General features: G+C 35.8%; 1 protein-coding gene across 1 annotated transcript in view; it reads right to left on the bottom strand.

Annotated features, from left to right (window-relative positions):
- Nucleotides 1–4,718: 4,718 nt before the first annotated feature.
- Nucleotides 4,719–25,589, bottom strand: part of SLC4A4 (solute carrier family 4 member 4) — a 349,538-nt gene continuing 328,667 nt past the window's right edge. Inside the window, exons 20-26 of the mRNA XM_081248819.1 lie at nucleotides 24,992–25,064; nucleotides 17,240–17,308; nucleotides 14,680–14,853; nucleotides 12,267–12,428; nucleotides 8,490–8,586; nucleotides 5,514–5,593; nucleotides 4,719–4,807 (exon numbers count right to left, since the gene is read on the bottom strand). Coding sequence (XP_081104945.1) covers nucleotides 5,550–5,593; nucleotides 8,490–8,586; nucleotides 12,267–12,428; nucleotides 14,680–14,853; nucleotides 17,240–17,308; nucleotides 24,992–25,064 — 619 coding nt within the window. The 3' untranslated portion in view covers nucleotides 4,719–4,807; nucleotides 5,514–5,549. The remainder of the gene's footprint in view (nucleotides 4,808–5,513; nucleotides 5,594–8,489; nucleotides 8,587–12,266; nucleotides 12,429–14,679; nucleotides 14,854–17,239; nucleotides 17,309–24,991; nucleotides 25,065–25,589) is intronic.

The raw sequence follows: 25,589 nt of genomic DNA, 5'->3' as shown, positions 1-25,589 counted from the left end.
TATTACATGGAACTCTGGGGAGTCTGTGTTATGTATCTTTTGTGGAGCACCATTCCAGGATTTTAATTTGAATAATTTTTAATAAGTGCTTGTATTTAGTTCTTTTGCTTTGAGAATTGACGAAATACATCAGTATCATATAAAGAGTCAAGAAAAATGGCATTTTCTATTTCACTAACTTTATAAAAGAAGAATAACAATACCATCTTCTCAATAAACCATTTCATTGATCTTAGTGGACATACTTTTTCTTGCTTTGAACCCTTGCATGATAGTTCTTCATTAAGACTTGAATAGCTATTCTTATAATTTCTTATTTTACATAATTTGAACATCTATTTTATCCTCCTGCCTAGAGTGATGAAAAGCAATCAGAGGTAGGGACTTGGACTTATATTTGTATTCCCACCAGCACCCAAAGACGTAAAATAACAGGCGCTTAATAATTATTTGAAGAGTTGAATAGAAGCACTTGACACTCATAAATGCATAAAGTTACTTTATTTTAAGTATACATTTAATTTTGAAAAATATAAATGCTAAAATATCTCATCTTCTTCATCTCTTAATTCCATAAAAGTCACAATAGAAAGCTTCATAAAACTGTAAAATACTATAATGTTATAGGAATTTCAGGTTTTATATTGGAAAAAAATTATTAGTAATATATTGAAATGTTCTGTACTTTATCATTTTGTTCCACCATGTTGATCTACTTCACTTAAAATAAAAAGATGCATCATTTCTCCAAAGTTAATAAAGACTTAAGAGAATAAAAATAAGAGTATCTGAAAGTGCGTACTGATTCTGAAAAGTAATGTGTACAGATATGTACCAGCCATGAAAATGGCTAAAAAGAGGCAACTATTCATTCTCTTCACATTGTAGGACTGGGACAAAGTTACTTATGGCTCTATAAATTTCACTGGATGACTTTAGCCCTGAGTTGCAATATCTGCCTAAGAAACAGAATTCAGGATTTTTGTATGTACCCATAGAGCACAAAGAAATGAGCCAAAAAACAGAACATATCCAAATTCCTGGTCAAAATGCAACTTGACTGGTTAGCATATACCACAAAACTTTTTTATTTCAGGCTGCAATGAAGCTTTATGAAATCATCATCTAAAAATTCCCAAGGCCCAACAAGCAAAATATCATTTGACTGTATTCAGCCACTTGGTGCCACTGGGCTTCATGCTCATGCTGTGAAGAGGGGATGTGAAATCTCATGGAATAAATAAGAAAATCTCAAGTTCCTGCACCAAAATCATTAAGTGGTATGAAAAGGGTTGAAGAAAGCTTTGTCCCATCCCCTGAACAATGTCAACCTCTGTAATACAACTCAAATCATTTTGTTTTTGTTTTTTAAAGATAGTCAGCAGTCAATACATTTCAAGTACTTAACACGGTTTAAAAAAAAAGAAACAAAAACTTGGAAGACAATCGTTCTCTGTATTAAACACCAATATATAGCTGATAAAAGATTTACTCTGTGTGTGTTGGTGCATGTGCATAAAAATATATACCAACTGAATTTCTGATGGCAGACAATTGTTTCTCTTTCCCCCTTTCTTTGAGGTGGTGGGCGGCTGACTAGAAAAGGTTTGTTTCCCTATGTCTCTGAATTCCTGCATTCCCCCACCCCACTCCACTGCCTGACTGGACCACAAAATGATTCCAGTTCCCAGTATGGAACACAAAATGATTAGGATTCCAAGTTGGTCACTGTTTTACATAGTAGAGTGACGTTTTTCAAGGAAAACAGTATCTCCAAAAGATTTTCTTTCAAATGCAAAACCATGGGCCTTTCTGCTCTGATAAAGCAGACTCTTGACCTGGTGATGCTTTCCTTCCAATGGTAAGTCTGTACACCCACAGGACTTCTAGTTAACAACTATACTTACTGCTTTACTTCTAACAACTTGAATCTCTTCTCTTTGTATTTACATCAGGAAGAGACACTTGGTAAAAAATTTACTGTTGTATTCTGTGTGTCCAGTTTACAGAGAAACAAAACCACCAAAAATCTGGTTAGTTCTTTGATAGTGTGTAAATTCAGTTAAAATACAGATAATTCGGTGGCTCTGTGTGGACCTCAGGGTTTGTTTGTTTGTTTGTTTGTTTGGTAACTATCTGTGTTGCTCTGAAAGTAAATGATTTTTAAAATACTTCTCTGGGTTCCAAAATATTGAAAAGGTTTGATACTAACTGTTCCTTTAAGCAAATACAAGGTGCCACTCCGCATTCATATCATGAGTATCGACCTTCTGTCACAGAATATAGATCATAAATGAAGGTGCAGGTAGCTTTTAGATATACTCCAAGGCTGAAATACTGAGTTAAGTTGCTTCAGGAGTTCTTTGAAAGGGACAGAGAGGGGCATGAATCCTCAAATACTTGATTCATGATCAGAAAAATAAATTATTCTATCTAGAGTTTTTATAAAAGTGAACAAAAGTGTCTTTAATTTAACAAGATCCTAGGTTAGGCTAAATTTAATATGCATGGCTTTTAAACATTTTATTGATGCTCAGGAGAAACAAAGAGAAAAGCTTCATATATATTAAGGTAATGAAAAACTAGATAACACAGAGTAATCATTTTAAGGATAGCTCTAAATACAAACATGATGCCAAAATTTGGCATGTGAGGTTTTAACAAATAACATTCACTTTGTCACCTTCATTTTAATGAAAAAAATTGTAGGTCATTTATGTCTAATTTGTATAAAATTTGAAGTTTTAAGATGATCAGATACTATAAAAGTAACAGTTAACTTAGAACAATACAATTTTTATAATCAAAATTTCAATAGGACAGAATTGTAATTTAATTAATATAAGAATGAGTGGGAGTCAATATGTGCATATTATGAAACCAAAATAAGTGGTTTCGTCTTGCTTCTAGTACTCCTCCAACGACCGTAGTCAGCGTATATCACAAATATAGTTATAGGAATCCAAAATTATGGATTCAACATTTAAAACGCTGTTTTTAATGCAGATTCATAATACATAATGAAGGCTATTAGAACACTACATTTAGATAACATGCTAAATTTGGTTAAAGATCTAATTTTCTTTTTTCTAACTTTCAATATGGTACTTTGAAATACACATACACACACGTATATAGACATGTATATTCTATATGCCTCAATCACAAAGAATAATTGCCTTTCAATCTTAAAGACAAGTGTGAGTATTGTTAAAATGTATATATATATACCTCTGTGATCCAACTGCATTCTCATAGACACTTTATAAATGTAAAAATGGTCTATCACAGTCCTATGCATTTTGTATTGTAAATAAGGGCTAATGTATCAGTGACAGTGACTGCTGTATGGGTAATAAAGTATATTTACCCTCATTTGCATAACAGTAAGTCTCCTGGACCTCTGATGGATTTTTCATATGTGGTTTGGGTTTTATAAAAACTGACACGAGAGGCTAGATAACTTTGCCCTTCGCCTACCATCACTCTGTCTCTTTCTACCCTTGCACATATGTGTACCAGCCACACACAGAGTACATACACAAACACACAAATGTTTTCAAAATGAAAAAAACATCTAACAATACTGCATAGGACATCAAAATGGTAATACAATCAGCATCTTTGCCCGGATACTACTATTATCAAAACATCAGTTATTCCCATTACAAAGGAGCATCTCCCTCCTCCCCCAATCTCCTTCATAGAACAGTTAAATTTCTCTTAAAGAAAGGGAAAAATGGATGCTTAGAAACATGGTGTTTTTAATCCGATCCAGCCCTCTGGCATAACCTAGAGGTGGTGTATCTGAGTATGTGTGTGTGTGTATGTTTATGTAAAAATCACATTATATACAATACAATTTTTACAGAAAGCCTGGCAGCTACAAATAAGAGGTAGAACTACTCAAAACTATGTTTCCTGCTGCAGGAAAAAATTCATTTTCTTTACAGTAATTAAAAAAAAGTTTAAAAAATTGACAAAAAATAAGTTGCAGGTTAGGCCCCATAATTTAAACAACAAAATCTAGGAAGAAAAATATTCTTCAATGTACTCAACAGATAAGTTCATTAAAGGGTTAAAAAAAGTTGCATAGGAAAAAAGGGACATTCCAGCACTTGCTACAATGATGGCAATAGTTTCTCTAGTGGGAGTAAAGTACCTTTAGTTTTTCTTCTTTTGATAACTCTTAAGAGATTAGGGTTTATAAGCAAGAGCAAGTTAGAATAGCAGCACTTTTTCCAGTCCTGGAGAGTGCTATAAGCGAGAAGGGACTGTCTGGAGGTCAAGGTTTGTTCAACCAGACAGAAAGACAAGCCAGTAAGCACAGCTCCAAAGCTCAAGGTGGAAGTTCCTTCAATATTTTAATAAAAGGTGTTATAAAATCCTTAATACTTTTGCCCTCTGCGTAATAAAGGAAAAGGACAGGGTCTGTGTGTGTCTTGAGTGACAGAGGAACTTGGTTGTCAGAGGACACATTTGAAAGTATAAGAACAAAGAGGGGATTCTTCAGATGTTGTTTTTAAGGAACGGTGCACTACTGTCTTGATTTTACCTATGCAAGAGAGAAGCAGAGAGAGCACTGTATTGTTTGGCCAGTGACCAAAAACCAAAACAAAACAAAAATTAAAAAATAAACAATCAGACAAAAAACAAGAACATAAACAACAAAAACTGTCAGTTGTAAGAAAGACAAACAGGTTACAATGTAGTTTCTGTTCCCTTGCTCCTCCAGAAATAATCATTGTCTTCAGGCTCAAGTTCTATTCTAATTTGAGGCACAACTTTTACTGGAGTTCTAGAAGGACTAGAGAAAAAGAAAAAGGGAAAAAAAAAAGTAAGTAAATCAGAATTCCTTTACCATCTGTCAAATGTTTATGCATTGTACAGAAGTCAAATGGGTCCTTCTTTGTTCTCTTTAAATACTTACTTCCTCCTTCTGTATTAAAAACAAACATTTTTTAAATGGGATGAAGTTACCAAATAGAATTAAGAAATTCAAGTAAAATTTTCATAAGCTCTCACACCTAGATTAGAAAAAAAAAACAATCAAGAAAGAGGACTTCCAGGTGGGTGACACTGTCAGAAGCTGAAGGACAAAAAGACTGACATGAAGAAAATATTCAGAGATTTCATGATTTTGAAAATCAAGGAGGATCTGAAATCTCTAGAGTTGTGTTAAGAGGGAAGAAAACTATTGGAGAAGAGCCGCCAGGAAATGTCTAATTTGTATAAATTAGAGATGATGCTGATATGACAAGAGCTAACATTGATCCTGGGCTTTACCTTAATGGTACTGAAAGATTCCATTATTTCTAAGAGTAAGTTGAGTAGGTCTCTTAGAATGTTTTCTACAGGTAAAAGCTGGGATGAGGTCTGGTGACTAGATAATTTATTTAAGAGAAATTGTAGAGGACGGAGAACAGGGCGTTCTGCCGATAATCCGCCATTGGTTCCATTTCTGTGGGGCGATCATCCCAAAGAATAACGTAAAATACTGGGCTGTCCTTTACCTTGGCATACCGAGTGACTGAAGGAAAGGAATTTTATCAGCATGATGTGTGGCGTTCAAGGAATGTTGGTGATTTTTCCCCTAAAAAAGAAAAAATTTTTTTCAAATCATAAATAATAGTCATTGGTGAAGTATAACATTAGAATGAAAAATTTTCAAATCTTCACAAAAATGGATGCATCTTTCACAACTGGAAAGAGTAAGAAAGACAAGTTTAGACAATTTCAATAAACACAGTATCAAGCTAAGAATCTAAGGGGTGTGATGAAGTCAAAATCACTCAGTCTCTTTTATTCTAGGTTTTCTAGAATGGGCCAATGTTCTTTACAGCAACAGGGCAGGGTAAATCATTTCTGGAAGGTGATAGCGCCTACTTAATGTCTAAGACTTGTCCTTGGATTTCCTGCCATCTTCAGCGTTCATAATTTTGTCCTGCTGTTATTCATGCAGGTAAAAAAAAGAAGATTTTGAGAAACTTACTTAAACTGCAACTCTACTATCAATTTCGTTCTTTCATGGATTAATATGATACTAGAAAAGATTTCAGAATGATCATCGGTATTTTGCTTAAGTAAATTTCTAATATCATATCCACTACTTTCAATGTATCCTTTTAAAGTGTTTTTGAGAAAATGAAGAACAACTAGCACTAAATAACCAACTTGCCACAGACTTTTTCCAGGAGCCTCAAATTCTAGCTGATGATTTTTTTTTAAGCAGCCTTTAAGTTGTACTTAGAAGCACTGTGCTAGGTTATGATGCCAACAGAAGACATCTTTTCATAGTCTCTTTTTGCTATTTAATGCTCTAGAAATGAAAAATGAAACCAGACAATGGTTTGGGGAGCTTGAACTTACAAAGAAAATATTCAGCTAAAGCCCACTGATAGGATTGAGAAGAAAGTAGCCTCAGTCACAAGTTACAGGCTACAGATTGGACACCAAAGGTGAGATTGCCTTAATTCCCTTTTCTTTAAACCAGCCTCCAAGATGGCCCCCAATGCACCCTGCCTTCTGGTATTCATGTCCTTATATAATTTCTCCTCATACTGTACCAGGGTTGGTTTGTGTGACCAATAGAATATGGCAGAGGAGATGGTATATGACTCCTGAGATTTGATTATAAAAGACTGCAGTTTCTGTCTTGGTATTTTCTCTGTTATCACTGGCAGCCATGTCATGGGCAGCCCTAACAGATGCCCATGAGCCAAGGAACTAAAATCTCCTGGCAACTGCCTTGTGCTTGAGCTGGGAAGCAGATCCCCAGTTTCAGTCTGTCTTCAGACTCAGCTCCAGCTAAGAGCTTGACTGCGATCTCACGAGATCCCTTGAGCCAGAATCAACCCAAATCACCAAGCTTCTAAATTCCTGAACATCAGGAACTGTGGGAGGAGATACAGGTTTGTTGTTTTAAGCTGCTGAGTTTTGTGGTAACTTGTTACACACCAATAGATAACTAAAATACCCATTTTTTCATAAATAGTCATTCATTTCAAACTTTTCTTGGTAACTTCTTATTGAACTATCAAACAGAAATAAAAGTACTTCAACTGTCTTTTCCTGTAACAAATCAGTATACTTTGAAGTGCATCTGGACCTAAAAGAATATGTTTTCTTCAAATGAGAACTCAAAGTAGTTGGGAGGCACTTGCTGCTTGCTATTGGTAAAGCTTGAGATGTTCACTAATATTACTACAGAGGTTTTTACCCTTTTCAAATGGCCGTTAACTCAATTACAAAAGCAAAGATCATGGATATATATACACTACCAAACGTAAGGTAGATAGATAGTGGGAAGCAGCCGCAGAGCACAGGGAGATCAGCTCGGTGCTTTGTGACCGCCTGGAGGGGTGGGATGGGGAGGGTGGGAGGGAGGGAGATGCATGAGGGAAGGGATGTGGGAACAGATGTATATGTATGACTGATTCACTTTGTTATAAAGCAGAAACTAATAAAAAAAAATAAATAAATAAATTAAAAAAAAAAAAAAGCAAAGATGACAGGTCAAAAACCATTATACTGGGGCTTCCCTGGTGGCGCAGTGGTTGAGAATCTGCCTGCCAATGCAGGGACACGGGTTCGAGCCCTGGTCTGGGAAGATCCCACATGCCACGGAGCAACTAGCCCCGTGAGCCACAATTACTGAGCCTGCGCGTCTGGAGCCTGTGCTCCGCAACGAGAGGCCGCGATAGTGAGAGGCCCACGCACCGCGATGAAGAGTGGCCCCCGCTTGCCACAACTAGAGAAAGCCCTCACACAGAAACGAAGAGCCAACACAGCCATAAATAAATAAATAAATAAATAAATAAATAAATAAATAAATAAATAAATAAACCATTATACCTTAGCCACCAGGCTATTACCCCAAAAAGACCAGTGCAGTTACAAAGATAATTTTGAAACAGCAGAAAGGGAATGAAGAAATTAGGAAGAAAATGCAAATATCTTATAAGCTATACTCAAAGAGTGGTTGTTAATATTTTATGATTGCCAGTTTAACTGAAAATAACAATTATTCCAAATTCTCAGTATTAACAATTGATTCATTGCTCTTTGAGAGACCCATTATGCAATTTCTCTTTTGAGCTGATTTGGTCATTGGTGGAAGCCTAAGGAAGACAAACAGTAACAGACAGTGATGTAGTACTAGAAGCTGCCATTCTACATACCAGCAGAAAAAAGGGAAATCAATTAAAAACATGGTTACAAATTTAGCAATTCAAAGAAACCGGCGATAACTTGGATCAGAGAAAAGATGACCAAATAAAAACTTAAATGGTTATGGATAAAAGAAAAAGGTAAGGAGTGAAGGTCAAGGAATGTAAAAATGAAGTTTCATAATAATTAATGTAAATCTTCACATAGAAAAAAAAGAAAGAAAACAGAGGAAAAGTTAATGAAGATGACAGTCCTAAAGATTTTTCTCTGTAAGTGCAAATCATATTCAAGCTGGCATGCAAGAGGTTAGTTCTACTCACTGTCGGAAGGTTTGCTATCACTTAGGAAAGGTTGCTGTTCCATGATGTCCATTGGAATTTTAATACTTGGAACTTTTTCTGAGTATGGGCAGTCAGACTGTGAAAGAAATTTATAACAGTTTTTAGAAAGCATTTACTATACAGACCTCCTTACCTCCCAGTATTGATTAAACCTATCATATTGTCATTTACATTGTACTAAGGAGAACAGCCTTAGATATAATCACTTCTCCTTTGCTGACTTTTCAAATTTTATGGCATCTTCCCCTCACATTTGTTTTCTTCTCTTCTGAGTTAAGGGGATTAAGTCAATTAAAACTAGAACCACACCAAATGGAGATCACTACAAATTAAACAATCGTAAAGCTTTCCATAAGCTGGATTTGCAATCAAATATTTATGGGTTAGTTGTATGTGTGTGTGAAGCAAATAATCTCAAGCGTGAAAGGCTGTAATTTAGGAGACTTCCTAAACTATAATATGGTCTTGAAATTTTTGTTTCATTTATGCTTTCTGATTCCACCTCCAGGAATATGATGACTTATCTTTCCTTCCAAGACAGGTAAGAAGACTTTTTCTAATATCCACTCACAAGGGGTCATTTATATAGACTTGAAAATAAACCATCTCCCTTACTCTAATATTCTATCAGAACTATTTTGTAGTTTAAGGCTCATCTCAATTTGCTCACACCAAATATATTTGGAAACTTAGCAAAACATGAGAAAATAAAGTCACACCAAATATATTTGGAAACTTAGCAAAACATGAGAAAATAAAGTCAAAAGGAAGGTGCCTATGATGGCCAGATAGGCAGAGAAGAATCATAGCCAAAATAAAATGATAAAACCAGGCAGCTAATCATGAAGCTTCTTAAAGAAGAGGCCACCTAAGCCAAAACTGTAACAGATTTCCACAGGATTATCACTTTACTGTTTTTTAGATTCATTATATTGAATCCATGTCTATGCCTGGACTCAAAAGATGGAATTCGTCTCTTAACTGAAAGTACCAAGGAGATGATGACCTTTAGCTGAAAGGGAAAAACTAGGAACTAGGGGTGAAAGGAAGTAAGAAAAAAATGAATCTTAACATAAAGCTACTATGCACATTGAAAATTTCTTTATAATGAATCTAAAGAGGGTAATGAGCCACAATATTCTTTTCAAAGATTAAAATATTGCACTTCACTTGAAAAAAAATGAAGATGCCATGTGCCCCTACCTTTGTAAGAATGTCAAGGACAAGTTTTATTACAGTATTTCAAAGTTTCCCCCAATAATAGCATTTATAGATGAACAGGTTGGCAGCCAACCCTTAATCATAGCCTACTAGGCGGGTTCAAAAATGACTGAGCAGCTCAAAATAGTGGCAAGCCATAATTTTCACTAATTCTGCTCACAAATATTAAGAGTTGGAACTCCCATGCCCTCGTGTGGCTCCCTACATCCATGGATCCCACACCACACAATGACCAGGTGAACATCAGGACAGCTACATTTCAAATGGAGAACCCCAAATAATGGCCTCAACACACAGAACGTATTACACAGATACACTCTGGCTGGATTCACTGTCAAGGATAAATATATAAGCTTGTTTGTTTGTTTGTTTTGGTGGGGTTGGGGGAAGAAGAGAAAGAGGAAAAGAAAAAAATAAGTATTACACATTATCTTCAAGAAATCTGTTGGAAATATGGATTCCAAATGATAAATATTATTAATATAAGAATAGCATTATTTAAATAAAATATGATTTGTTAAAAATCAAATCTAAGACTTAGAAGACCTCAGGAGCTCATTTGATCCAACTTCTGACACTAGAGAGCACTAAATTTAAAACATTCTTAAAAGTGGATATTTTATTACTATTTTTTCTTAAAAGCCATTAGAGAAGAGGATTCCATAATATTATTTCATACATTTGTAATGTATAATGAATTTTAAGTTTGATGTCCATGTACATAAACTGAGGTACTTGTTTTGAAAATTCAAGATGAAATATTGCTTTGGGCTTCCCTGGTGGCGCAGTGGTTGAGAGTCCGCCTGCCGATGCAGGGAACATGGGTTCGTGCCCCGGTCTGGGAAGATCCCGCATGCCGCGGAGCGGCTGGGCCCGTGAGCCATGGCCGCTGAGCCTGCGCGCCCGGAGCCTGTGCTCCGCAACGGGAGAGGCCACAGCAGTGAGAGGCCTGCGTACGGCAAAAAAAAAAAAAAAAAAAAAAAAAATACTGCTTTAATTATCTCAGTATTTCAGGCAGGTTTTTTTTTTTTTTTTTTTTTTGTCTAGAGTAGCCTAGAAATTTATTTCAAATTTTGATTTCTATTCAATGTGTAAATGCATCGTTCTTTTTAATACTGCATCTTAATCTGTTCTGCAGTTTAAGCACATTCTCTCTTTTTCTGTCATCATTGGAAACAGAAAATCTATGTACATGTTCTCATTGAAGATGGATGGTGACAGTCACAAAAGCTCCCTCAGACTCTTTTTCTCTTTAGCTAAATGTGCCTCATATATTTAGCCTTTTCTTATTGGATCAATTTATCTGAAATCCAATTTTGTCTGTTGCCTTCCTTCACTGTACTGTTTCCAAGTTCTCCAAAAATAATACAATCAGACAGCCTGACCAATCGAAAATAACCAGACAGGCCTGGATAAGAGTTTTGCCTTTGCCAATATGTGTACCCTTAGAAAAATGACTTAACATTCCTCAGTCTAAATTTCCCCGTCTGTAAAATAGGAACAAAAATATACTATAAAGAGCTGCTTTAGCAATTAAGAACAAGGTATGCCTGATCCATCAAAATGATCAAGTACAGAGCAGACACCAAAAATTAACTAGACTCCCATGTTAGAATGAGATACTGGGGATTCCACTAGAATGGGGATACTGCACTGTGTAAAATCTAGAACAAACCTACAAATCTTCATATAGAAGGTGTCATTTCGGCTGTCCTTTCAAAAGGCTACTGAGATAAGCTATTGGGGTGTGTGTGTGTGTGTGTGTGTGTGTGTGTGTGTGTGTGTGTGTTAAAGAAAAGCAGATCCCAGATTTTCTCTTAGCACTGATCACAGACCCCTACTGAAATACCAAGATTTCTGTGAAATGGCTTCCTAAAAAGTGGACATTTTATTTCTCAACTTAGTCATATGATTGCAAGAGGATCACCTAAATTATGACACTGACTGCTACAATTATGTAGAAAGACCCCAAATTCCAATTTCCGTTCCTTTTTATTGAAAGGTTACAGAGAAGTGATCTCAAATCATGTCAAATCCCAATGCAAGGATAAGTACAATAGCAGAGAACTTTGGTTGAGAGCCCACTCAAATAGATACACAGATCACAGGAAGTGAGGTCACCAGCATTTGCCCCCATCAGGCTTAAAATTATGTAAAACTGAGTTATTATCTCAAATTTAAATCCTGGATTATCAATAATAAACCCAATACATTTTATAGCATTACGAAGCAAGCTTCCTTTTTATGTATTAGATCAGAGATCGAAGTTTTTTAGATATGGTGGGCTTTGTCTTTTTAGAAGTCATTATATCATTATCAGTTATTCACAGTTACAGAAAGACTTCAGAAAATACTTAAAAAAAATAAAGAGAGAAAATAAAGGGCAAAGGAAGGTGAAAAGTGACAAGTAGCATGACCAGGTAAACATCCTTGAAATTCAGTCATACATCGCACACAAGGGTTAAAAAAATACCATTTTCACGTTTGTTTAACTAACTTTGGAATTTTACTTCGGAATTTTAGAAAGCTCCTTACATCATCATTGTCACTGTCCAGACTTCCCTTCTTCTTTTTCTTTTTCTTCTCATCCTCCTTCTTTTTCTTATCCTTTTCTGGAATGACATCATCGAGGAAGCTGAGGTCATGCTGGGAGAAGAGGTAGTCCATGCCTTTTCTGACAGCTACAAGTGCCAAGATCTGGAAGAATAAATATAAAAAGTAGGAAAGAACCCATGTCAGGGAAGTCAGAGTGAGTATTAATACTGCCCTAGCAAAGTCAGTAGAAACCTATTTTGTACAAGTCTAGAGTATGAAAGAACTCATCTTGCTTGTATGGACTTACATTAAGTAGATCATAAACATCTGCTTCATGGAGAAAGTTGGTTCATAGAAGTCTTACTTTAACTCACTGTATTTTGTTCACTGTACTGTATTGATCCCCTCATTTGGAATTTCCATATGAAAAGATTATTTTTTAAACCATTTTCTTCCATGTCAGATTTTTAATAAAATAACTAAAAGTTTCAAGGGAAAAAACAGCCTGTGTATGATTTCTAATTATTCAAAATTAAAACATTACACAGGTTTTTGAAAGTCAAGAAAATCTGTACAATGCATAGTACACTGAGACATCTTCAAAGTATTAATAATGAGGTAGTATTTGAGTTTGCACAGACTATTTAATCTGCCGGGGCAACTTCAATTACCACCATTAATTGAATACTTATCTTGAGTCAGACGCTGTGCTAAACTCTTAGACAATATTTTCTCATTTATTCCCACAACAAACCTGAAAGGTAGATGTTAGTATCTATCCAACAGCGGAGGAAACTAAAGCTTAGCGACATAAGTAAGTTATCCAAGATCACAAAGCCAGATAAAGGAAGAATACAAAGGGTCACAGTTTTCTAACTCTAACCCCAGTATTCTTGAACTCTGTATCTTTGATTTTATGAACTGCTCTTGAAGGTATCTTAAAGATGTCTTTGCTTAACAGTAAAATTAGTATGCAGTAGGACTCAGAAGTCCTGGCCCTGCCTCAAATTAACAGTTGTCTTTATCTATATTATGTTCTATGTCAGCCTCTTCATCTCTTAGAGAAATTAATAACATCTGACCTATTGATATTACATGATTCTTTAATGATCAAATAAAAGCTGTGAAAGATGAAAAATACTTTATAAAGGTAAAATATTTTTTATTATTATTTAGCTCAAGCAATAAGTGATTTACTAGATACATTTCAAATGTATCCAGGTCTAACTTTGTTTTTCCTGGCTTAAGCAAAACTAATACATGGGTAGATTATATTAATAGGCAGATGGAAGTCTTTTCTCATACTCAGTGTGTTTTCCAGTAAGTTAATAGAGTTCTTTTTCAAAAGCAAAACATAAGGGGTCATCAAGAGTAAAAATCTGATTCCACAAATATAATATTTGACACCATTTTTTTCTGCTTTCCTGAAGGAAAAAACAATTACAAACAACCAGTATACATAAAATAAAATAATTCTGGCTAAGAGTAAGAAAATTTTTGTAAAAAAATAAAATATGGTTTGTATATGAAAGTTCTATTTCCAAAGCTACAGGGGAGACAGAGCCAGACCTGAGGTTGGCTTTGTGACTTGTTTCAAGCATATGCATGTGCATTTTCTTGCAAGAAATGTAAGGCTACAGTAAGAATTCAATGATTATTCAAAAAATAAAGTCTTAATTAAAAAGAAAAAAAATAAAAATAAGCTACCATAGCATTATTTCACACACACAAATTCAATGATGAAGCCAAATACAGAGCTATTGTTTCCTTTTGCCCTTCTTTCACTGTGATTCAGAGTGGAATGTTAGTTGTTTCACTTTCTTTCTCATCATAACATGGCAAGGACAGAGAGCCCAGACTTATCCTTAAACTTAGCATGATACAAAGGAGAAGAACTGCAAAAAACTAAGCTTCTTTCTCCATTTCTTCTATTCACTGGATGATCTCTCATAAGTTGCCAAACTGGTCCTCTATTATTTGGCCTGAAATGTGCTGTACTCTGTTATTTAGACAAATTCCAATGTACAGCAGTATTTTAAAAATAACTAACGTTATGTGCATTTGTGTCTACCATGTGTCAGGCATTGTGCTATATACTTTATATTCATTATTGATGCTCAGAATGAAAACAAAGATGCCGCTCTCATTTTACTGATGAGTTGATGGGAGCTCAGGGAAGTTCACTGATCAGCACAAACCAGAGCCAGTATCTGAACTCAGCTGTCTGACTCCAAGGTCCAGCCTAGATAAACCACAGACCTGGCAACCTTAAATTACAACCAATCAAACTGATTAGGTCAAAGCTGGAAAAAAACTGGAAGCATCCATAAAAGACACATGTGTCATCAATATTACAATAACCACATGATATTGGTGTGACCTCATGGGTAGGTTCAATTAAAACAATCCCTACCATGACTGGAAAAATGATAGCAGCCACAGTTGACTTGAGGATCCAGAGCAGGGCTAGACAGAGCACCTGCAGGAAAGTGAACAGGTGGACTCTGCGCAGGGGGACATGGCGCAGGTAGATAAAGTCAGGCTGATGCTTCAGGGGCATCAGAAGCAGCTTCAGACGATCCATGAACTGGGAGAAGAAAGGGAAAGAGAGGACAAGTACATTACTTCAAGAGCTGCAGCACCAAGTCATCTCTTTATGTCTAACTAACCACTAGTGATTTATATTCTACAATTTAGGAAAGCAATGTCCTTGTTAGAGGACACTGCTCAGGGAGTGCAGAAATATAGTCTAACACAGTAAGACGCAGTATGAGTCTTCCAATTTATGTTATTACTTTGTAGGAATACTATGCAGCTATATGAGATAAAGTGGCCACCAAAGAATAAAGTTTCAAAGCCAAATATAAAATAAAGATGCTCATCTCCTACATTCTACTTGTATTGTCTGCATCTTAGGAGAGAAGATCTTGTGCCTATTCTAGTAATAATATGCTGAAGGGAGACATCAAACTCATGTATCTAACTGTGCCGCAGCTGTCTTATCTGAAAAGAAGAGGAGACGCTATGTATCATATATATTTCAATAATGTTTCAAGGATATAAAGGAACTATCTGACTTGAAAATGGGAATGCATTGGTATTTTCATAAATTCCACATTATTTATCTATGGCATAACTTAACTAATACATTTAGCAATGAATTAGCATTTCTTTTCAGAGAAAAGCCACATGAACATTGCAGTGAGTTTCACAGCATCAACAACTAGACACCTGATCTAGGAGAGGCTATTACACTGTCATGTATAAACAGATACTAAAATGACTACTGAGCACCTATGTGCCAGGTGCTGTGCTTCAAAGAATAACCGCTGAGTTTACATCAATGCTGATGATAAGGATGATACTTAAGTACCTATCATAGGAACTTTCAGATGTAAGATGCTCACTAAATAGCTGTTGAATTGAATAATTATGTAATAAGAACTCTGAAATAATACCTCTACTTTCTTGCTGGAGGGAAGAGAAAAATGTAAAAGTAAACAGACTATCACAATCTTCTCTGAAGTGATTTCCTATCTAAAGAGTTTTCTTTCTTCCTCCAGAGCTATTTTTGACTGGTAGAAGTATTCCCATTTATAAAGACTGGAGTAACAAAACTTTTGGATAACTCAGATCTTGCCAAAAAGGTCTAAAGGAAGAAGAGTCAAGAGAAAAGTAAAGAGAAAAGGTGATAGGGCAACACCATGGCAGAATTTAAGAAATCCACTAGCTGTTCCTTCAGCAAGGGATTTTTTCCCCATTGTTATGGAATCGCTGATTTTTTTTCCCCTTCTATTTAATTTAATAAACATGTACTAAGCTCCAACCATGTATTACATACGTAAAACACATAAAATCAAACTTCTGATCTAGACTGACTTATTTAAGCCAAACAAAAATAAGAACTATTAATTTGGGGACCATATTTGTTTCATATTTTTCCATTTAAAGTAATAAAGAATATTTACAATGTCAGGTAAAAATGTTTTTACACATTTATACTTCCCAAAAATTTCACGGGCACAAATAAGCCCACATTCACATTCCTCTAGTCCCATCTATGAAAAACCACCTTGTATTTTGTAATAAATATCCAAATGGTGAAGAACTCTACTCAATAGACCTAAACAAGGAAAAATAAAATAGCCTTCTCTCTTTTTGAGGGTCTGTCCAGTTACCCAGCTCCATGTGACTCTAAAATCAAATTAATCTAAATTCAATAAATGAAAGCAAGGACTATTACGAAGGGGTTTAAATAAATTCTTATGATGTTCACAGAACATGCAGTCTTTTCCCATTAAAACATCACTAAGTGCTAAATAAGGCTACAGTTAACAAGGTGCCAGAAAGCAGCAGCAGTACTTCCAGTTTCCTGGTGCCAATTAAATTAAACCTCAATTGAAAGACAAAGTCCCTTACAAAGTTTCCCCTAATGATTTTTTTAAAAGAGGGCCAGTTTTATCCAAGATGTGACAGCTGAAGTTTTTGACAAAAGTAGCACATTAACCACATTGACTTGATTCTTTTATTGGTGCAAAACTTTTGATCAATGATCTCAGCCATGCAAAAAGCACATCAAATAAGAATAGCCTGTTCTCAGTATAAGGTAAAGGCAAATGGATAAATAGTATCTCGAGCACACTGAAAGGTTAGATTTCCATCAAAGGAAGGAAGGAAGGGAGGAAGGGAGGGAGGGAGAGAGGAAGGTCAGAGATAGCTCTCTCACTTTCCTAGCCAAATGGCTTCTAACACCTTATTTCGTGAATGGGTATGTATGATAACATTTGTTAACACAAGCTAACTTTATTAATTAAATCAGAAACACAGGTGAATGGTGGAGAAAGTAGAAAATAAATGCATTAAAAAAACTCAGCAGTTAAGGATTAGCACTTTTTTTCAATGATCTATTATTGGACTGTTTTTAATACTACTAGAAAAATATGACTCTGCTGAGATTGCTATGGAAAACTTACCTGCACACCATTAAGAGATGCTACCCCCATATACAGGAACACGCCATAGAGTACAGGCATGGGAATAAACTAGGATGGAAAAAAATTGGAGAAAGGTTAAAAACAATAATAATAAAAACAGTAAGAGAGGGCGATAGTTTAAATAAAGGCTAAATCTGAGACTAAAAGATAGGACTTAATAATACAGTGACCACTGATCAGTGTGCTTAACTCATCATTGATAAACGTCTAAACTCTTGGTACCAGAAAGCAACAAAGGAGGGTGAAGGAGACTCAATTTTCATTTGATTCCTGTTTGCATTTTTTTAACAATTAGAATGCATGACCTTAAAAATAACTTTTTAATGGGAAAAGAAGTCTCTGTTATCCTTTCCCCTTAAAAGGAATGACCGTGTGAACTAAATGCTTGCATGGACTGTGAAGCAGAAAGAGAGGTAGAGGGTTGTCCCACTCCGGAGACCAAATTTCTTTCCCAATAGTCTGTTGACTTTTCTCTAAATAATTTTCACCAAATGATCTATCAGCTCGCTGTATAAATGCCTCTTTCAATTAAGTAAACATTAAACAACTGTCCCCTTTCTTCCTCTTAGGAATATTAAGAGGACTAATTAATGAGAACACTGCTTGAAGGGAGCATGGAGCATCTGGAAGCAATTAATTACACACACGGATTAATACACATCTTTTAAAATGGAATTAATATTTAAAATGGAATTAATACATTTCATGCATTAATTAGCAAGAGTCTTGAACACTAATGTGAAGTGTTTTAACAATGGGAAGTTCCAAGATGATGTTCCTAAGTTTTGTCTATTCCTAGACCTTTGAAATGTCTCTAGTACTGTGGAAACCAAGCAAATCAGGGATGACTCTGTTTCTGGGAAGTCTTCTATCTGAACAATAAAAAAATGGGTTCTCAAGCTTGGATTTTGAAAAGAAATTCAAGTTCAGGAGTTTTCAAAGCTCAAATACTAAAACCACAATCAATTAAGTCCAATCTTACCAAATCTGCACAAAGGAGACTACTGTAGCCAGAAAACAGTATAACTTTAGAGTAATTTTAAAAGAACTATCACATTAATATTGTGATAACTATCACATTGTATTAAGAAACTGAAGAACAATTTCTATCAGCCTTTCCTTGTGATCACGTCAAACAGTTCTGTACCTGAGACCCTTTGGCTACTACTAGAGAAATAGTAAATTCCAAAACGGGTCACAACTGCCTCTAATTGTTATTGGTTAGCTGTAAAAATTGTTAAACATATATGGAATAAATACACTTATTTATATATAACATTACATGCTTCTTCTAAAAAAGACTAACAATTTTAACATAGTTAATTTGATCTTGAGCTCAGAAAAAAGTAAATGATATTGAATGTTGAAGGTGGTGGGAGGGACAGTGTGAGTAGCAGGGAAGCCATGTGGGCTGTAATACCCAACAGTCACCACAAAGAGGTGAACACATTACATTCAAGCCACTTACGCTGGGACATGTGCCTTTATTTCCTTTAAGAACGTGCGTGTTTCCTATGATGCCTCCGTACAAATTTACCAAAAAATACAATAGGAAACTAACAAAAAGACCCTTTCATAGTTTTGACTTATTTCTCAATTTTAAAAATATCTTCTATAGACAAGCCCGCTTCTATTATTCCTTAATATATGAAGATTTCTTATCATTTCATTTCTAACTTCTTGGGAAGAAATGAAAGGTGGAAGGGGAAAAAAGAAGTATAGAGTTAATGGGAAACTAGTTAGAAATCCTGCAGTAGTTATTTTTTGAGTGTTTTTCTGACTTGAAAGAAAGTAATCACATAGATGATCTTGGACCTTAGCCCAACCCGTCACCTAAGCTTAGTTAAGTATTTTCTCTAATGTAGTTCTAATGCCAGAGTGAAGGCAACTTGTGCCTTGGTGCCTAGGTCTGTTCTCTCTGAACAGATGATGAACGGATGATGACAGGTTATTTGCCAAACCTACCAGAAAATAAAATCAGAAGGCATCATTAACTCAGAATGGGGAAAGGGTAGGAGAACAGATTTAGATACGATAATGTTTTAAAAAAATTATTCTTTGGTGAAAATAGTACATATAAAGGAGGCTATTAATTTGATTTTTAGCCAATTTCAAAGTGATACAAATGTCTTATGAAATTCACCATTTTCTTTATGATAGTGTAGTGTCTCAATAAAAATCTTCCAGTTTGGAAATTCTGATGAAAGTTAACAGAATTACTGGGTTAGAGGATACCTTTTATTGGATTTGGTTCATGAGTCATGTTAGGAGGTCAACCCTTAAAAATTCATCACAATAGAGTCATTCATCACAATAGAAATTTCCCAAAGGAAGGAAAAGAAGACTGTGTTTTAAAAAGGTAGGCTCCTACTTTAAGTTAAACTAGTATAATATACATAGTAATAGTAGGTAGACATTTTTATAAAGCAAGACAGGAGAAATTAAAATATAAAAAACACAGGGTATACTAGGTTCACAGGCATATCAAGAAGTGCCAAATGATAAAATTACACAAAAATCATATAAATAATCAATCATACCCAGAAAGCCAAAAAGCATAATTGTAAATAAATATTACAATGCTTTTAATAAAAATTAAAAATGAAAAAATTAAGTGCTTGATCCTATAACCAGGCAAAATAGTGAAACTGAGATGAGATCAATATTTAACATATTCAGACTATGTTACCAAATTTTTCAAATTCCGGTGACTTAACCCTCCCTTTGATTTTCTGATGGTGTTAGAGTATTCTCAAAAAAAAATGTAAAAAGGGTAAATTTAATAAAAAAGAGAGGGTGTAGCATTCACAGCACAGAATTCAGTATAAGGGTGAGGTCTCCCAGCAGAATCATAGTCAGTGTGTGGGTGTGTGTGTATAAAACCCAGAATGAGGTCCTGATAAGATCATGGGAATAAAAGTTACAGACCTGGGTTCCAATTCTGGCACTACCCATCGTGCAACCCAGAGAAAACGATCAACTTCCCCTATCCTCAGTATTCTCATCCATATAGTGCTTATGATAAAGATTACATAGCACAAACATTTAGTTCAGTGCCTGGCTCATAACAGATACTTGATAAATGTGGCATTGATGTCATTACCATCAGAACTTTTAGTGACAAGTCAAGAAGACTACAAGTGCAAAGCACCACTTTCTTTGGCCCCTCTGTGGTGGGTTTGGGTGGCAGGAGTTTAGGACAGAAGGATGGCTACAAAGGTCAAAGTTGAAGGCTTGGTTTTATCTAGGCTCTACAATATTGCTTTTTCAACTATAACAACTGTCTTCAGGAACATGTTATTAAAATAATATCCTAATACCCTTAAGCCTTAAAAATCAATGTAAGGAAGCTGCTGACTTGCAATCTGGTCCCTAGTCACAAGAAACTGTGGAGTGAGCTATGACGAGCAGTTTGTAAAAATGCCATCTTTCTCACTACATAAGAGAATCAGAAATCAGATCAGAGAAGCTGGGGAAGATCATCTCATGAGAAATGAAAATGAATAAGTTCTTAGAGGGCAAATACTGTTTTATTTAAAAGGTGGTAAACCATGATGGCTATGAGATCAGGCTTTGGAGTCAGAACTGCCTGAGTTCAAATCTTGGCTCTACCATTTAAGAACTTTGTGACCTGGCAAGTTACTCATAATTTTTCTTATCTATAAAGTGGATTCAATCATAAGTAAGTATACTTTTTGGAGGTGTGATTGGAGAACTAAATATAAAAAACCTGTGCAGAGCCCTTAGTCCAAGGCCAAGCTCAATAAATGGAAGCTTCTATTACAATAAACTTCACCAGTATCAGCAGCAGCAGCATCTTCATTATCATTTCTCCTTGTTTTTCTGTTACTGAACAGAGTGTAGAGCATACAGCAGGAGCTCAACAAATGTTGTCAAATACCAATTAAACACTATCCTCCACATTCTAGAACATTGAACAAATCTGAAAGATAAATTTTGGCCACTCCTCATGTTAAAGATAAACTAATTCAAGCAAAGGGAACAGAAGTAGCAGTGAACTTTTCTTGATCTTTATTTCTTCGGACTTGCCAGAAGTATGGAAAAAGTAAGCTCCAGGAACTGTCTTTCATCTTTTTGCTGCTCTTTGGTCTACCGAGCCTCCCCATACAGAACACTAGCATAACATGCACTATTTCTGCTGCAGAAACACAGATCTAAACTATCCAGCCAGCCTGGGAAGCCAGTTATTCCTGCTTCCCAGCAGTTCTGTACTGAATCAGTGGTGAGATTTGAGGCATGTGCCACTGTTGCTGGCCAAGGTCAAGGGGTAGCTTCCTGAACTTAAAGCTAGTACACTATGATTCCTTACGTTCTTCTATGTAAAAAGACAGATTTCGGCAAAGAGATCAAAACAGAGGTCACCAACTTCAAAGTAATCAAGACTTCAAAGTAAGTCTGCCCAAGTAGGTACAGGGAACAACTACCCACACTGCTTAATGCATGGGAGAAAATAACTAGCAACATTGGAGGCCACCAAACCTGTGATGGATGCAGGGAGTTGGGAGGGAAGGTGTTGAGCCATCTCATTTTTTTTTTTTTTTTTTTTTTTTTTTCGGTACGCAGGCCTCCCACTGTTGTGGCCTCTCCCGTTGCGGAGCACAGGCTCCGGACGCGCAGGCTCAGCGGCCATGGCTCACGGGCCCAGCCGCTCCATGGCATGTGGGATCTTCCTGGACTGGGGCATGAACCTGTGTCCCCTGCATCGGCAGGCGGACTCTCAACCACTGCGCCACCAGGGAAGCCCGAGCCATCTCATTTTTAAGTCACATGTTTCTCTTGATTTCATTCATTTGATCCGCCTTTCAAAGGCAGCTCTTTTAAGTAAAACCATTCCCTAAAGTCATCACCTGTTTCTTTAAAACACACGTAGTCACAGAGTGGAGGAAAAAAGATTCCCTCCTCCAAGGTAACTCATGACACCACTTTCTGAGTGAATTCTGAGGTTAATTGTTAATCTTGACTTCTTCTTAGGCGTAACTTAGGTTTTAGTTAAACTACTCTCAACATCTGCTTCTTCCTGTGTTGACTTTTCGGATGAGCTAACAAGGGTTCTGTAGTGAAAGCACATAACTTACCAAACTTCAATGCTAAGAAGGGCACCTGACCTGAAATTGGCTGACCTTTTCAGATGTGATTCCTGAAGTAAGGAATAACCTCACTTGCTGAAGTAACAAACCACAAGAGTCAATGCTAGATTATTTTACCTTTATTGTTTTTAAATCCAGGTTCCCCACAATATGTTGGAAACTACACTAACTAAACAATTTCATTTCCCACAGTTTGGGCAAAAGATGGCCTAACAAAAATGTTTGCTGAACTGCCTTTTCCACTGATGCTTACACTGACTCTTTGCATTAACCCAAAGTTGCCAGGTAGAAATAGCCATAATGATGGACACTAGTACCTGAATGAGGGTGAGCCAGAACATGAGTACTTAAGGAAGGTCAAAGCAAAAGCAAGCTCATACTCACTGATCCCTTACATCTATCTATCTTTTTCCTTTCTCTGTATTATAATCTGTTCCCGTAGATACTGCGGTGCTTTGCATATCAGGGGCAAAAAGAATCATTGTAAAATGAAGAACAAAAGTGCTTTCAGCTTTAACTCTGCTGCAGCCATAGCTGGGTGAGAAAAGAGTTAGGAAGAAGCCTTGCATCTCTTCCTAAAAATAGCAGTTTATACACTGTTTGTTCTCTGTGTCCCTTTGGAATCATGCATGGTCATTCAGTTGACAGATTCTCCACAAGATTAAGCCAATTTGCTATAACAAACAAACAAAGAAGAATTTTTAAACACATCTGACTTTTCTGAGTTAGGATTTTAAACTGCATCATTGAAAAGAATAATATAAAAATAAAATTAAAGAAAGAGTGGGTGGTGATGAGTACATACGAACTGATGGGAAGATTTCTATTCATCTCTTACTAGTGGCTTAAGAACTAAAAGACCCTATAAAAGAGACGTGGCAGTTGTGTCGTGTGAATCCACCTTCAGGGGTCCCAGGGGCAAATTCCTTCCTAGGAGAGCCTCCCACAATGTGAGGTCATAATTACCTACAATGATCTCTACAAGTTGATCTGTCCAGGTGAGGTCCCATTGCCTATGCGGTAAAAAGCTGTCATTAGACTTTTCCACCAGCTGATGTGCTGGCGTCTACGGGGCAACAGAGGAACTCAGAGCACTTTGGCAGTGGATTTGATGCTGTGAAACTCACAACAACTGGAACCTCCCCCACAATTCGCTCTGCACTGGCAGAACTGACAACAGATTTCCCTCTGTCCTCACAGAACATAAGATCTGTCCTTTTTTAAGGTCCTCTGTATATAACCAGAAACGAAGTCCTTGCAATTACTTTTAGCTTTACTTCCCCACATATTACATGAGATACATATTCCTTCATGATTCCAGTCAGAAATTAAACCAGCTAATTGACATTGTAGAAACCAGTGACAAAAGATGAATATTTAAATCTTTTAACTGTTTACAAAGTATTTTGTGCATAATATATGCAGTAATCTAAATACTCTGAAGGCAGAGTCAGTCCTAGCTATAAGTTAAGAAATTAGAGTTCTATTTTCCACAAATTCATCTGATTGGCAACTGACATATAAATGTGTTAATGGGAAAGAAATGGAGAGCTTTTGCCTTTCACTGTACTTCTGTACTCTTTGAATTCTTTCCAAGAATGTACTGCTCTATTACTTGTGTAATTAAATAAGCATTCAAAAAACCTTTTGAAAAATTAAAATTGTTTAAAGATACACAAAAGTTTTTAGAGAAAAATTTGGAAGGATATTGCTAACAGTGGGATTGTTGATAGCTAGTAGGTCTATAGGTGATATTCATGCTTTGTACTGTGATGCAAAGCATAAGAGACAAATTATCAATAATTGGCTAGTTTTGTTATGTAATAAAAAAAGAATAAAATATTTGTGTCACAAAAGAAAACTGGAAGCTTCAATGACAGATATATATTAATCTTTTTAAGTACTATCTCTACTTCTAAATATGCTTTCATATATAGTTTATATTTATCTATTAAACATTCACCCCATCAATCAAACCTATATATTGACTCCTAACTTTCTAAATAATCTGTCATTTTTCTTTTTCAAAAGTTCATTTCTAAAGTTTTCTAGTTGTAAATCAGTAATTTTATTCCATTCTTTCTTTGTGGATATTAGGCCTTCTGATTCAAAGAATACAGAAACACAGTCAGCAATAATTAATAATAAGAGAACAATTACAAAATGATCATTGTGAGTCATTCAGGTTATCCAGGAGTCTAATGTGGGAAGGGAGGGCAGGATTTGGGGACAAGTAAATGGGAAGTGATGGGAAGAAAGGATGTAGGGAGACTAGGAGAGTGAAAAACGTCATGGGGAGTGGAGATCAGTTAGCTAGATTGAACTGTATGAAACTGCCATATGCATAGGTCAAAAAATTTGAATAGTGGTAATTTAATGTGGTCCAACTAAATAACTGCAATAATAATAATAATAATAATAATAATAATAAGAGAAGGAGTGAGAAGGAAATCAAGGTAAAAGTTTTTAAAGTCTTCATTCTACCTGACTCCTGCTTCATTCAGTGTGATATGGATGTGATAAAAATCTTGCAGATATTTCTTAAGAAATTCTACTGTTCACATATCCAATTATCTGTCAGTGTTCTGAGAAGGAGGAAGAAGTGAGTATTTCACATATTTACCTTCAAGATGGGAGCCATAAAGACGGACAGACCAGTCAGAATAAACACAAGGGTTCCAGTGACTCTTTGTTCCCTGAAAACAAATCAAAAGATTACCAATCTACCTTTTGTTTTCATAAACATGCTCTTATCTTTTCACCTTCAGAAAATACTATACATTGATGGAATCACTGTTTGGCTAAGACAGCAAAGGTGCAGATATCATATGTAATTAATACCTCAAGGACAGCATATAAGCTTAACAGAACTACAAAATCCTCTTAAAACTATTGCAGTATGTGATTTGAATTCATCAAGAAAAAAGTGATTCTGCTAAATCCTTTATCCTTTTAGAATCAGGAGAGAAAAATCACTTGCTCTGGTTCCACCAATTACTGGCCTACCTGAAGCCCTTATTTTTTAAACAACTTGTACTGTTGTGTAATTACCCCTTCCTTCATAGGAGATAGTTATTACATCGTCCCACATTCTAATTAACAAACAGCTCAGGGAAATTTCCTAAGTGCAGTAAATCCCATCAGTCTCATTTCCAAGTCTACAAAAACAAAAGTACTTTTTAACAAATACGATTCCCATACAACACCCCCTCCCCCCAAGA

The sequence above is a fragment of the Mesoplodon bidens genome (assembly GCF_964165515.1).
Source record: "Mesoplodon bidens genome assembly, chromosome: 1".
Classification (NCBI taxonomy): Eukaryota; Metazoa; Chordata; class Mammalia; order Artiodactyla; family Ziphiidae; genus Mesoplodon; species Mesoplodon bidens.
This window is presented reverse-complemented; position numbering and strand designations above follow the sequence as displayed.